This window comes from Lolium rigidum, chromosome 1 (assembly GCF_022539505.1).
Source record: "Lolium rigidum isolate FL_2022 chromosome 1, APGP_CSIRO_Lrig_0.1, whole genome shotgun sequence".
Taxonomy (NCBI): Eukaryota; Viridiplantae; Streptophyta; class Magnoliopsida; order Poales; family Poaceae; genus Lolium; species Lolium rigidum.
Genome location: NC_061508.1, coordinates 130,178,244 through 130,192,680, shown reverse-complemented (window position 1 = coordinate 130,192,680; position 14,437 = coordinate 130,178,244). Strand labels below are relative to the sequence as shown.

The 14,437-nt window shown below is 41.4% G+C and overlaps 2 protein-coding genes across 2 annotated transcripts; both read right to left on the bottom strand.

The window, feature by feature from the left end:
* Positions 1-535: 535 nt before the first annotated feature.
* Positions 536-7,727, bottom strand: LOC124682383 (zinc finger protein ZPR1-like; the record flags this gene model as incomplete). Its single annotated transcript, XM_047217077.1, is given in 16 exon segments — positions 536-834; positions 1,117-1,222; positions 1,584-1,675; positions 2,072-2,180; positions 2,375-2,464; positions 2,577-2,647; positions 2,831-2,897; positions 2,976-3,237; positions 5,817-5,944; positions 6,029-6,088; positions 6,180-6,236; positions 6,324-6,368; positions 7,102-7,183; positions 7,308-7,348; positions 7,445-7,489; positions 7,590-7,727. Coding segments are annotated over 16 exon segments (1,488 nt in total). The 3' UTR covers positions 536-733.
* A 1,900-nt stretch (positions 7,728-9,627) lies between these two features.
* LOC124673309 (protein DJ-1 homolog C) lies at positions 9,628-14,254 on the bottom strand. The gene is made up of 9 exons (XM_047209442.1): positions 13,996-14,254; positions 13,713-13,913; positions 12,816-12,965; positions 12,551-12,730; positions 12,240-12,317; positions 11,562-11,762; positions 10,904-11,041; positions 10,326-10,815; positions 9,628-9,984 (listed from the first exon to the last, which is right to left on the bottom strand). The coding sequence occupies exons 1-8, from the start codon at positions 14,185-14,187 to the stop codon at positions 10,603-10,605; spliced, it is 1,353 nt and encodes a 450-aa protein (XP_047065398.1). The 5' UTR covers positions 14,188-14,254; the 3' UTR covers positions 9,628-9,984; positions 10,326-10,602.
* Between the last annotated feature and the right edge of the window lie 183 nt (positions 14,255-14,437).

The window sequence follows — 14,437 nt, the reverse complement described above, 5'->3', positions numbered from 1 at the left end:
TATGTAGATAGATTTTAGACACGAGGAGTGTAGTCAAAAAAGTCCCATTAAAAAATACTTTGTGTTTTGGAAAATACAAAAAAGAAAAATTTCTGACTATAAATAGTAGTACAATAGTACGTATATTTTGTCAGTTTACTGTCAGAAATTTGTCTTTTTTGCATCTCCCAAAATATAACGTATTTTTTGACGAGACTTTTTTGATTCCAATCCTCGTATACATATTTATCTACATATTTAATGTCATAATTCTTGAAAGTAGAGAAATATGAGAATCTAAAAAAATTTAGAAATCCAAAAGTGAAGGGAGCACTGACTCCCATGTGCACAAAATCCTCGTCCTATATTTTACTTCTATTTCTCTTCTGTTCATATGCACTCCATTTAAGTATATATTACGACAGCATAGCAGCCATGGGCTTGTGGTGGCGGCAAAGATCACTGGCCTCAGTGTATGTATAGTTTATACATAGGTGAGCATGACATCCTTTTCTTTCACTGGAAGAGATCTGCTACCAAAATAACAAACGTTTCATGAATGAGCTAACATCTTCAAAAACGTTAATGAAAAAGAATCTTTAAGTGCAGTCGGCTAACTATCTGACATCCATATCACATACGCTTCCATTTCATAAACAAAGATCTGAATACTAGCACATCACTGAGAGTACCAAAGTTTGAACTGGTAAATACTATAAGTTACAACATTACACATAACAAGACTAAACCATTATCAGGTGCTGGTCGTGTTGTAAGCCATGTCCGCAGAGGACGTGTCCATGTCATTCAAGCCCAGCTCATCGTTTTGCTCCGAGCTCCTCTCATACTCCTCAACTGCAGTTCACAGAGAACAATGAACTGTGATTGTCAGAATTGCAGTAATTATGCACATTCCTCCTCCCGCTGTTAGTAGTATGCATAGGTCGAATTATGCTTAAATGTACACGAATATAAATATCTTCATCAATTCACAAAGACTAATGACTAAATCAAGGCAAATAAAAGCTCACAACGACTACTATCATTTGGTTTATATTTGAAGTACAGAACTGCCCCATTCTGAGTTTACGGATGCATGATGCTGTATTATATAATCCATTGGTTAGGCTAACTTACTCGTTAGTTGCTTGTCCTCTTCTATCAAATCTGTGGCTGGAGCAATAAATGAAGCCGCCAAAGCATCATCAATAATTAAGGTCCATGGCTCTTCTAAATTAAGAAGCTGAAAAATATACAGTAAATTAAATTAAATATGTATGCAACAGATTGAAGGAAATCACAATTGATTAACTCATCATCTTCTTCAACACCTAAGCTGGAAAGCAAAACCCAGTTTAGCATGAGCCGATAAGAACGCAAAATATGAGCTGAGCAGACCACTACATTCTGGACAGCAATAACTTTTAAGTTATTTTGCTCCATGTCATCAAGAAACTAACAGTCATATTTTCACAAGTACGACTTGACTCAAAAAATGATATACATGTTTTAAAGGATAGTTGCTGCAATAATATTCTGAAGATTGGGTGAAAAAGAACCTTGCTGGAGCAACAACATTCCACATATGAAAAAGAATATCTCACCTTTGCTAATTTCTCTTGGAAGTCATCCCATTTCTTCTTTTCCCATTCATGTGTGCTATCACCCAACTGGAATCCATGAACTCTCTCCAGCGCTGTAACCCAAAAATAGAAGCATATATTTGAGTTTCAAAAGTAAGTGTGTGCCCATGTGGATTACAAGGTATTCTGGCGCACTTCATATAAACTCTGTTAAGTACAGAAGCTTCAAACAAAATGTAGATGCATAACAACTGAAAGTGCACATGCGCAACAAAGTTTGAAACTTGTCTAGTCAACAAAAGAAGTTATGAGAGGTACAGAGGTACATCAACTATGCATTTTACATTCTGTATACTTCCTCCATCTTATATAATTATTAAAGAAGCCGGCAAGCCACTAAAAGTAAGATAATTGTTGGTTGGCACACCTTTAATACAAATTAGCATGGCTGTTGCAGTCAACTTTGGTGACATCAACAGAGGCGGCATGAGTAAGTGTAGAGAACATACCCTCGCATATTTTCACAATTAAGCCTTCAACTGTTGTCACCATGCCACCCAGTGTTCCGGCTGATAGCTCCAACTCAAGTTCAGGTACATACACCGCAGCCGAATCTGACTGAAGATATTAAGAGGTAACTTCAAATCAACTAAGTTATGTGTCAAATATTGCTCCAAACACACTAATATTGCAGAACATTCTTTTGGTTTTGCTAAATAAAGATTAGGTCCATTTTGGCATGGCAAAACTCTAGTAAAACTCAAAGACCTGCATGTGAGAGAGAGAGAGAGAGAGAGAGAGAAATTTCTAACCTTAATGACATCACGACTAAGATCTTTAAATTCTTGCACATGTAGTGTAGTTTTCTTTCCTTTAGCTGGGATTGCACCACCAGGTTTCAACTGATCGGGCGACAAGACAAAATCATTTCAAGTTCAAAATGTGACCAACCGACTGCAACAGTGAAAATCCAATTCTTTTTATATGAAATAATCAGATATGACGAAAACTGACCTCTGAGTTGCGATAACCACACACATCACATGTTGTAGCCATAAGAATTACCTCCCGAAAATATGGGATTTCTACCAAAGGTCAAGGATCAGAAACTATAACATTTACTGATTACTCGCAGCATTGTCCCTCCACAATAGTAGGATTCATTACATAATCAAAGCTACCAGATTGTTGTTAGGATGATCTGTTTCTGAGATTGACCGCTCAAGTAAACAAGTGCTACATAAAACACTACCATGATGAAAGGATACTTGTAGAAAAGAATCGAGTGACACACTGAGCAGTACAGGCACTACATGATGATGGCAAAGTATCAACCTGCCCAAGTGAATTTTATAAGAAATAAATAACCTTAGTTGGTGATAAGATTGTTGTTAGGCAACTGAACAGACATACCTCTTCTGGTGCTGAATATCTATACAAGGCTGCGCTAATTTCATCAGAGTTTCCCTGAGCTATAGCACGGCGACCTGCAACAGCTCCAACTGAACCATGTGGCATCCGCTGCCCACCAGAGTTTGCTTCCACTGTTGAAGCATCATGAGAAGACTCCCCAGGTTCTTTGGTTGGTTCAGCGAGAAAACCAAGTGCTGCTTGCTCTTCAGATGTCCTCTCATAGAATCTCAAAGATAACAAAGGATCTGGCGAAGGTGCATGCCTGTGGATATATGCAGATTAATCATCAATATACATCAAATTACAAGTACTTATGTGTGGAGCTATGTGCGACATAAGAGTCAAACTTCTAGAGGTTGTGCAGAATGAAGCTAGCTACTCTGTGCTCTTGCAGAAGTGGAATTCACTTTTATACCCTGAAAACTCTAAAGCCGTTTGAGTTACAACCCTGAAATATATATAAATAATTTACTTCAGACACCTCTGCTGGCTTCGCAGGTTGTTTGTCTGACGTGTGCTACACGTGGTTTGGTTGATGTGGCACTTGCATGGAAAATATAGAAAATGGTGGAAGAAACAGTAATAAAAATCTGCAGTTACATAAATTTACAGTTCTAAACACATGTGCAATTCCCGAAAAAATTCTGGGTATTAGCTTAGAAATTTCTGTTTTAATTTTTCTATATTTTATCATTTTCCCCTAATTTACTTTATAATATTATTTTTTGTTCTTTCATAAGTTTAAAAAATCCAATTTCGCACAGTATTATATCTTTCCTGATTTTTCCTTGACTTCTCACTGAATCGAACACAATGCACATCCAAAAGTGAACTATTTTCATAGCCGGGAGTGTACATTACTCCAAATGTTCAGGTTTATACTTCAAACAGTTTAAAAATTCAGGGTACAAAAGTGGAATTTTGCAAGAGTATGGAGTTGAAATTACGACTTCCGATTTAAGATGATCAGAAAGAAGAAAAAAAGTACAAATTAGTTAGAAGTTCATATATGCTTAGAATTATGTCTTTCATGGCAAAGTAATTTCAATTTTCCAACAATTATATACCTAATAATAAAGGGAGAAACGTTTCCTTGGTTTTGTCCATACGTCTTCAGTTGTTTCCGTCGTCCGTCGTCTTTGGTTTCGTTCGTCCATGGCTAAAAAATGGGTAACACAATCGGTTCCAAAAACTCCTCCACGCAGTCCACCTTGGCAGTACAGAGTTATATCCGTTAATTGCAACAGTCTAGCTACCTGAGACTTGTCTGCATCGTGTTTCTATATAGGTGCCTGGCCGTCCTCCGTCCCTAACCGGCTTTCTCAACGAGAAAAAGGATCAATTAATTAGGTTTCTAGCACGAGACAACTCTAGGCGGGATCGATTAACTAGGTCTCCAGGACACGACACCTGTCGACGCGGCGATAATGGACAATAGACGCAACAAGCGACGATGGCTGGCTCCCACGGTCAGTCCCCCGAGACCACGTCCAGCTTGAGCTCGCTGGCGTCCGTCCACGACAAGATCACGATCAGCAGCTTGACGATAAAAACGGCTCCCCACTCATCCCATCAGCACCACTGAATATTACGGCCTGCGCGATCGGCGCGGACACGCCCACGGGTCCATGCTCATGAATGTCGAGGGCGGCCGCCACCGCTGATGCACCCTCCACACAGTCGAATCCTATGTCATGGGCATGGACGACAACGTCTCGGCGAGATCATACGTCAACCAGAGCCTATGCCAGCAGTCCTAGCCAAGAACGACGGCAGCCAAGTCAACAGCAGTACATGCCCGTGGCTGGAACATCTCAGCAAGATCATACGGTACAGCAAGCCAATGCCAGCAGTCCTAGCCGAGAAGGATGGCGGCCACACCACATCAGTACATGCACCAAACTGGCCGTCTCCACCCTGGCCGTCTACCACCAAATGGTGCGCCACAGTGCAACGGGCAGCAGCGATGGCACGGCAACAGGCCCGTGGTCAATCAGGCTTGGTATCGCTCGGGCAAAGCTGTTCCTTCACGCAACATGGCACTGTGGGTAATGTGTAAGTAAGAGCGTGGAAGCTTGTAGGTGTTGGAGGCAGTGACGATGTGAAGAGGGAGATGGCTCTGGCTCAATCTGAAGATCATTGATCTACTGCAGTAGCTTCTTCAGGTATTCGATTGCATCACCAACAATATAAGCCCTGTCCTACTAGCAATGCAACCATACAAATCACTTCATTAGCCGGTTTAATCACTGCTCCCTGGTGCTTTATGATTTGAGTATATCACATTGAATTTATTATATGATAAATATGACGGAGGAATTGCTTTATTTCTTTTTGCAGCACGAGACGGACTGCAGTGACCAGGTCTGGCACCATGATCGCCATCACCAGGAGCACCATCAAAGAAGTGAAAGAAAAGATCATGGCTAGTCATGTTCGTGATGCTGAGAGGTATACATGGTCCACATTTATGTAGCACACATGTGAGCATTGTGAATCATGAACTGAGCTAATTATGTTGAAAACCGGTTCATCCGTAGTATTAGTAGTCTGCTACTTGTATCTACGTCAAAGGGTAGCTCTTTTTTGGAATTTTTTCCCAAGTAAATTGTTGATTGAGCTATATGTTTCCATACCACAATTATATTGACTAAATGGACACATTATGTGGCAAGGATGACGAGCAATGGTCCAGGCATTTGGGTGGTGTATATTTGTTGCGTTATATCAAAGAAAACTTTGTGAGCCTTCATGATAAAGTTTTTTTTTGTTGCAACGCACGGGCAATTTTCCTAGTCTCATCTCAAATATGAATTCAGAAGGCTACAAAAAAAAACATACGGGTTCTCAATGAAGCTGTTTCCAGAAGGATCATCAAGAATAAAGGTAAAAGCAGCTTCTCCTGATCCAAGACATCTCAGTTTTACTAAAAACTGATCAATAGCTTCAGCCTTTTGAGGATCCACTTTCTGCAGGCACCAAAATATGATTAGTGTATCACTAGGTGGCTCAACGGTAATTCAAAAACTCGGTAGACGAGCCCCAGGCTTCACCTTTCTTTCATCCTGAAGTTCCTGCAACTCACTGATAGCTCGCATAATGCTCCCTTCCACCTAATATGTGATCCAAGAATCTCATAAACTAGCAATAGTAAACGTGTCCCCAGAAGTTATATATTTATATACAGAAAACAAGGAAGCATACTGTTGAAAGTGTTCCACGTTGAGCTTCTGGAGGGATCTCGAAGTCCAATTCTGGAATCTGCATATCAGTCCAGTGTAAAAGTACAAGAAAAACAACGTGTGTATACGGCATACATGCATTAACAAGGTGGGTTCAGCTATATACCTTAATAGTTGCTGAATCAGATTTGACAACCTGACGGTTCAATACCTGTGCCAATACAGCTTGTCAATCATATGCATATGGATAGGACAAAATAATGTATAGTAATCCAAATGTAAATGGATTTAATGTGAACCGAGTTCACAACTGTTAGTACTGGGGGCGGGGAAAGAAGGTGGTTCAGTAATAGATACACAAAAATTAATGAATGGTAGGGTGAGCTTAGTTATATATACATACATATAAAATTCCATGAACATAAATGCAATAGTAGTTATCTGGTAAGCAGGAGCGACTTGCATCGAAACATATGAAATATAAGTATATAACGATGAACAGACGTTAAGGTGCAAAGCTGTAACATTACAAAAATGCAACAGTTGAATCATTTGGAGGAGTCACCAAAGTAACTGCCACTGCGATCAAACAGATCAAGTTTTGCGGTTGAGATAGACAAGTCTGTGAGATGAAAACTGGATATTCATGTCTGGTTAATGCACTAGTATAGATATACAGATGCTACTACACGGACAATACCATGATTGCAAGAGGTTCTAAGGCACAGTCAGTTAAACACTGATAGAATTTCAAAACAACTTCCATTTTTTCTTATCCTGGATTTGATAAAAACAAAAATTATTGGAACAAGTATAAGTAAACGTCACTAAATATATTGCAGCGTGCTTACTGGAGCAAGTACAAGTAAATGTCACTAAATATATTTCACAGCTGCCACAAATTATTATCACAACAAAATATATGCACGATGCAAGAGACATACCTTGCTCTGCCCCATGGGGACTTTCAAGGTGTAGCAACATCCCTTTTGCTGGATCTGTCCAGCAAACTGAATTTCGTTGTTCCTAAGACACAAGCACGCCAGAGGTAAGAAGTTACACTAAATCCACCAATTCTACGGTTGTGCTGTGATGTGCGGCCATTGCGCAACTTTACAGTAGAGCATAAATGGTATGGACACCACATTACCTTTCGTTACAATGTGGGCACTCAAAAGCCATCAGAACAACCTGCAGATTTTATTAGAGAGAAAAAAAAAATCAGACGTATCTCCAAAATCAGAACAGGCAGCTTTGTCCACAGATTCAGAGCACGCAGAAGCTCACCTCCCGGAAGTGCGGAATCAGAGTCAGCAGCACCCTCGTCGTGCCCTAAACCGCAACAACGAAAATTAAGAACAAACGTCAGGCTGCTGCCAGAAATCTCTGCAATCCAACCGAAGGAAGAGCTACGGAAAACGGGAGCTCTTACGTTCTCGCCGCAGCGCATGCAGAGGGACTCCATCTCGTGGAGCGGCGTGGCGTGCGCGTCCTCGCCGCCCGCCGACTCCGCCGCGGATCGGAGGTCCACCACCACGGGCCCTTCCTCGCCGGAGCTCGCCATGGCGTGGCGTGGAGATTCGGTGCGGGATGGGCTTCTCGTGGAGGGATTGGGCTTCCAGAAGCTTCTCGGGAAGGAGCTGAGCTTCTAGAAGCTTCTCGACTCTTCGCGCCGCTTGGTTTGGGTTCTGCGGTGCTTCGCGGCGGGAGGGGTGAGGAAGGGAAGGGGACAAAGGAGCGAGACCTAGGAGTCTCTGGAAACAAGTGGAAGTGGGCTGAGATGGGCTATTGGGCTGGGTTATCCGAGGTGGACGAGAATATGGGCCGAAGGATAATTGTAGGTAAACTATATTTCCCGCACATTAGCGGGACGTGTTAAGCTCCGCCAACGGGCACGGGACTTGAATGGGTCAGCCCAATTACCTGGCATCCGGCGGTTTTTTCTTTTTTCTGCGGAGGTTTTTGTTTTCAGTCCAGTTTTCTCCGGTTTTAAGGTTTTTGCTGTGTTTCCGACGTGGTTTCTTCGGTTTTCTAGTATTTTATTCCAGATTCTTCAGTTTTTCTGTTTTGCCGGTTAGCTTCTCGGTTTTATTTCATCTTATGTATTTTTTCTTTCTTTTCTTTTTGTTTTTATTTGGATTGAAAAATCTAAATATTTTTAAAATTTTGAAATATGAACAATTTTTATTTCTAGACTTTTTTATTTCAACATTTATTAAGTTTAAACAATTTCCAAATTTCAACTAAACATATTTTTAACTTGACAATTTTTAGATTTGTACATTTTTACAATCTGAAAGCTTTTCGATCTGAATAACTTCTTTGCTAGAATCCCTAAATTATTTTCAAATTTGATATTTTTCAAATAAAAAAATAGAAAAAGAGAAATCTGAAGAAGAGGCGTTACCTTGGCCGGCCCACGAGGGTGTGGACAGTAGGAGAAGCACACGCACGCATGTGAGCTATAGGAGCTCCCCTAATTGTATAGTTTGTGATGCTACACTTCAACATGCCGACTAGCGGCGTGCTCACGGCGCGAAAGATGAAGGGCTATTGGGATGGCGTGGTTGGAAGCAGCCAAATAGAGGAGAGGTGCAAGACGAGGAGTGGCGGTTGATGGCAGTGTGGCGGCGATCCACGGTGAAGGGGTGCCCGGTGTTGCGATGGTGCACAGGTGGCGACGGGTAGGGTTAGAACTTAGAAATGGCCGAATGGGAGAAAATTTCGAACCGAGGTTTCAGTGATTTTATGTACCAAAGTCTCACGGTGACCATGTCTATGTGAGACTGCCCTCCAATCAAAATCTAGCAGAGACAATTGATCCAAATTTTAGACTCAAAATTCAAACTGTCTAAAAAAATGAAAAGAAAAACAGTAATAACTAGTATCTATCATTTGTGAACGTCCAAAGGATAGTGTTCGGGGATTTTTTTGATCAAGTTTGGTAATGGGGAGACTCCCATAACAGGTTGTTGGATTTGATCCACGTGACTCCCTGAGCGTTTGTTTGACCCCAAAAATATTCTCAAGAGCCTGTCGAAACCGTGCAATTTTTGCTTTTAATCTTCACAAAAATGGTGCAATGTCCTTTGGAAACATGCCATCGAGCCAAGACAAGCTCCAGGAGATCGTCGCAAGTAGGAGCCACAAGATATATTTTTTACAATATGCACGCAAACCGGTAACCTCTCCAAAGGAGTCAAAGACGGAGGTGAGGTTCACAATATCATACGGGCCACAAAAGAAACGCAACATCAGCATATAGGGAGGTGCAAGCCATAGGGGTTTACCACGAAGAGGGTAAAGAAGCCCTTGCAAGGTAGCCTTCTTGAGGAGGTGGTTGATGGGGTCAAATCAATGACAACGAGGAGCATTGATAGGAGGGCCCAAACCCAATCACATCTTTTTTGCAGGAAGCCACAGTGACGAAGGAGATCTATAAGGTAGTCCCATCTCAAGGTAGTCCCATCTCATCGAGTCAAATGCCTTTTTTATATCTAGTATGAAGAATAGGCAAGGAGTTTTCGTCCAGTTAAATTTCCTTGCAAGGTTCCTCACATACACATAGTTATCATGGATGCTTCTCTTCTTATCAATTTATCGAGTTAAAAGCAGTAGGACAAAATACATCAACCTTACACATTTACAAAACTGGAATAATTACATGTCAAAAACGTCTGGAACAAATATTTGTAAGCATAGAACAACGGAAGCCACTGCGCCTGCATTAGACAACTAAGCTTCATAAATGAGGCACGAAGAATGGAGCAACGTCAAATGGGTTCTCATCTATTGAAGGCCACCCTCAAAAATATACATGCATCTCTCTGAGAACAGATATACAAATGTCAGCTAAGATTAAGGCAATCATGGCATCATCTGGTGCAATCTTAGAGCATAGCAAGTTAATATCAGCTCAATCGTACTAAAAGGTTAGTTTATGTAAAAAAAAATAAGTTGTTGGAAAGAGTAAAATAATAACTGTTTAATAACGCTACACCACTGAAATGGTCGCCGGTTTACAAGTTACAATGTTGGACTTATCGTTTAGTGAACAAACTTTTGAAAGATCTTTCAGTGAACAAGTTAGTGCTTAATAGTCCTATGCATCCAAGAAGTTTCATTTGACAGAATCAAAAACATCAATGTCTACTCAAATAGAACTTACCATTTAGTGGCCCACCCGAATCATTTATATGGCAACTGATCATGTCAAGATGAACTGACCCCGACTAAATCTTTGCACTGCAAATTTGGTCCATCCCCGCGTATAGTCAATGATTTCAGTTCATCTGTCCAGTAAGACAGCAACATACTAATGTTTTGCTGTATCCAGTAGAGTCACGTTCAGTTTTAGTCCCAAGCACATCTGCGCAAGATCCCCATAGCACAACTGAACGTGTCTCCTTTCAGAACATCACATAGTACCAGAAATGTCAGGTGCTTTAGCTATTGGGGTAATCAAAAACTATTCCATTTGCCACAAGTTTGGCTCGTCTATGGCCAAAGAATTTTCTAATAATAGCCAGGGAAAAATCAATGACTGTCCCAAGACCCTTCCCGGTAATCAAATTTCCGTCAATCACAACCTTTGATCGGTCAATAACTTGGCAAGTGAGCTGGTTGACTATGTCGGGATGAGCTGTTGCTTTTTTATCCTGAGTAACAATTTCGATTTCAATATACTTCCATTTGCAGGAAACATGAGATATTAAGATGCAAAGATTTTTTAGTCCGAAACATCACCTGAAGTAAGCCTTGCCTCTGCAAGATCAGTGGAGAATAAGAGACCGCACCATAAATTCTGCATGCTTGCTTTTGCTCCTTGAGTAACTTCTGTAAGATTTTGGACTTGTGCAACCGCTCAGCTCCAGCAGGTCCTCCCTAGACAATTTTAATACGAGATAAACATATCACAAGGAAATTAGTGAACAATGAAAGTCAAACATATCAAAAGAGAGCATAACATGCTATGCACACACTTGAACGCCTCAAACTCTAGCTGGTTTAGGATGCAATGCTACACATCAAGACATACTAACTGGGAAATGTGAGAAGAGGAAGATGAAGATCACTTCATGCTTCCAGAACATACATCATTTACCATAATTACAAGCATGGCCCACATGTAAGTTTAATTCATATTCGACTAGCTTATCACAATTTGGTGCATGGATCACCTCCTATACAAGAAACCGGACTAAGGTTGCGCATGACATGTTAGGTGGTACGGTCATACTTTATCAATAACACACCAGCGTGATATAAAACTTTGGAATTTTGTCCATCAGCCCTGAATAAACTAGACTAGATGCCCAATATCTTGCAGGAAAACAGTGGTGTTTTGAGTCAACATCGGCTTTTATGATCATCAAATAAAAATGTGAAATGCAAAACAGCTTACGGGCAGAATGATTAGATCATATTTTGACTCAGAAGCACCCAGAATGCATTTATCAGCAACAATCTCCATCCTTTGACATCCAACAATACTTGTAGATTTTTCAACAGATGCCAACACCACATTTATGTTTGCCCGTCTTAAAATATCCGCCAACATTATGATCTCCATCTCCTCTGACCCATTTGCAATCGGAATGAGAACCTGTATCAGAAGTCAAAACACCAGAAATCAATGCAATACTACAAGAAACCTCCAACGAAACAATATTCTGTGCTGCAATTGCACGATGATGCATGCAGCTGGAAGAGATGGGGACAAGATAGATATATGAGTTTTTTTTTGCACATAAAACCATTGCGCGCAAGGAGGAATCAATAGATATATCAACTATATAGCATGCTTAAGCATATGCAACCAAATTGAACAATATTAAATGAAGCATGCACCTTAAATAAGCATCAACGCAAAAATTAAGTGCCATAATTGACATCGGTGCTGCCCAATCCCATTTTTTAATTGAAATGCTTTAGTGTCCATCTTTCAACCAAACTGAGTCACATGTTTTTAACTCTGTACCCCCGTGAGTGGAGTTCTATTCAATGAGGCATAAAGTCTTATGTAAATGATGGCCATAGCCCATAGGTAATACTGCACAGCTCTAGTTCAACAAAAATTTACCTGAGGGTTGTGATCAAAGGACCACTCAACTTTGTTGACTTCTGTACTTCTCTCAAGATCAGCATCAATTTGTGCCATCTATGGGGAACATACAAATATTGCACAGTGATCAGCATAGCATAATAGTGCAAAAATTAGGTTCCCCTTGCTAAGTTGCTAAGCTAATGTAAAAAAACGTTTGCTAGCCAACTGAATGATAAATCCCATCGGGAGAAGAGAATATTCAGAATAATTCGAGCTAATAGATTACATTATTCATAATGATTTAAAAACATATGAGCAAAGATATGTAAGCTTTTTTTACTACGAACCAATGTACTTTCCATATCTTCAGCTGCATGAGGCCCGAATAGTTGCTTGACGAATGATAAAGCAAACTGAAATGTTGTCCCTGGACCACGACTAGTCGTAAGCTCTCCTGAAATCTGAACATTTGATTCAACAGCTCGAAATGTTGGGAGATCTCCTATGAAGGACGGATGGCAGGTGACCTTACCATGAATACACAAGAAAAAAGTAATGTCAACTAAAAAAGAAGACCTTGATAAGAAAATGTCATATAATAAAATGGCCCACCTTTTTTCCCCTGTGAAGACCCCATGGCATGAGAACAATAGCTGGTGCAGCACATATAGCACCATACAACCTTTTCTCCTCGGCCTGTCTAACCGTGATACTCTGAAGGATCTCGTTGTCTCTCAACCGCACCGAACCAGGCATTCCTCCCTGAACACATCATTCCAAGAAATGAAGACGAAACTCTGGATACTGCCAGTTTGTATACACCATGAGTCGAGGAAAGTTAAAGAACAACCAAGGTTCACCAGTTGCCAACTTGCCATCAGCACGTAAGTGAGCAAATACTCAAACACGTCTAAACGTTGCTACTCTCTTGGGAAGCCATTGGAAATCTATCCCATCTATCATCCTTGAGTCTCTAAGGAACCTAATGTCCGGGACCGGCAGGGCAGGCTTATCTTTTAAAAAAATTGGATTTTGGGGCCAGCTGTTTTGTCTAAACCTCTTAGTTTTTTATTTATTTTGAACTGGAAGGTAATCTCTCTATTGGTTAATGAAATGAGGCAAATCTGCCCCTCTTTTGAAAAATGAAGTTGCAGTGCTAAATATGAGTGCCTAGAAACATCTGAATGGCGGGAGTGTCTAAGTTTCAGTCCAGTGACAATTAATTAAGTCTCGGCGATTTTATAAGTTTGTCCATACATGTCTAAAGTAATAATAACAGTGATGTAATAACTTGTTTACATAGTGCAAATAAATGCACTGCTTATTTCCAGAATTTTGAAATGTAATTTTTTGCACGGGTTCTTACACCGGATCGACGGTTCTTGGTGTCGAGACTTAACAGATTCTTAGTCGACTGAAGATTAGCAAAACCATTGACTGTATCTCAAAGCAAGAAATGTTCGCTATAATTTCTACTCCGGTATCAGTATGAGAAGAGAGGTGAGTTACCGGTAGAGCCACAAGGTCGAACACCTGGTCGGCGCAGGCGGCAATGGGCTTGTCCGCGACGATGTGTGTGCCACACGACGCCTCCACCTCGAGTTCGTCCTCCACGGAGGCCAGCGTCACGTCTGCGCCGGCTCGCCGGAGAACGCCGGCCAGGATGACCGCCTCCATCTCCTCGGTGCCCATGGCGATAGGCACGAGAACCTTGCCAATACAAACCGCAGAAATTTCAGGTCCCTGACACTGTTGAAGAAAGAGGTGGTGAGTGGAGGATAGACCGTCAGACCTTCTTCGTGGTAGAGGGCGGCGATGAGACGGCCGTTGCGGCGGCGGAGAGAGGGGCGGTGGCCCGCGCCACGGAGCAGAGTGGCGGTGGCCGCGAGTAAGGAGCGCAGCTGGCTGGTAGGTATGGCGGCGGCCGAGTCGCCATGGCAGGAAGTGAGGCCGGGGACAGGAGAGATTTAGACGCGGGGAACATTGGAGTTTGGAGATGGCCGGCTGCGGGGAGCGTAGCTGCAAGAGGAGAGACGGCTGGAAGCTGGATGGATAATTCGTTGGGAACATCGTTTCACTGCAACGTTCACTAACGAAGTTGCCAAACTTTCCCATTTTACCCAACCAAATTCATGTTTTTCCTACTCAAATCTCATTATCTCAAGTCTCACTCAACCCAGATCTATAAAAAAATAGGCTATCTTCGGATCGAAAGGTTTTCATCAAAATTTGGA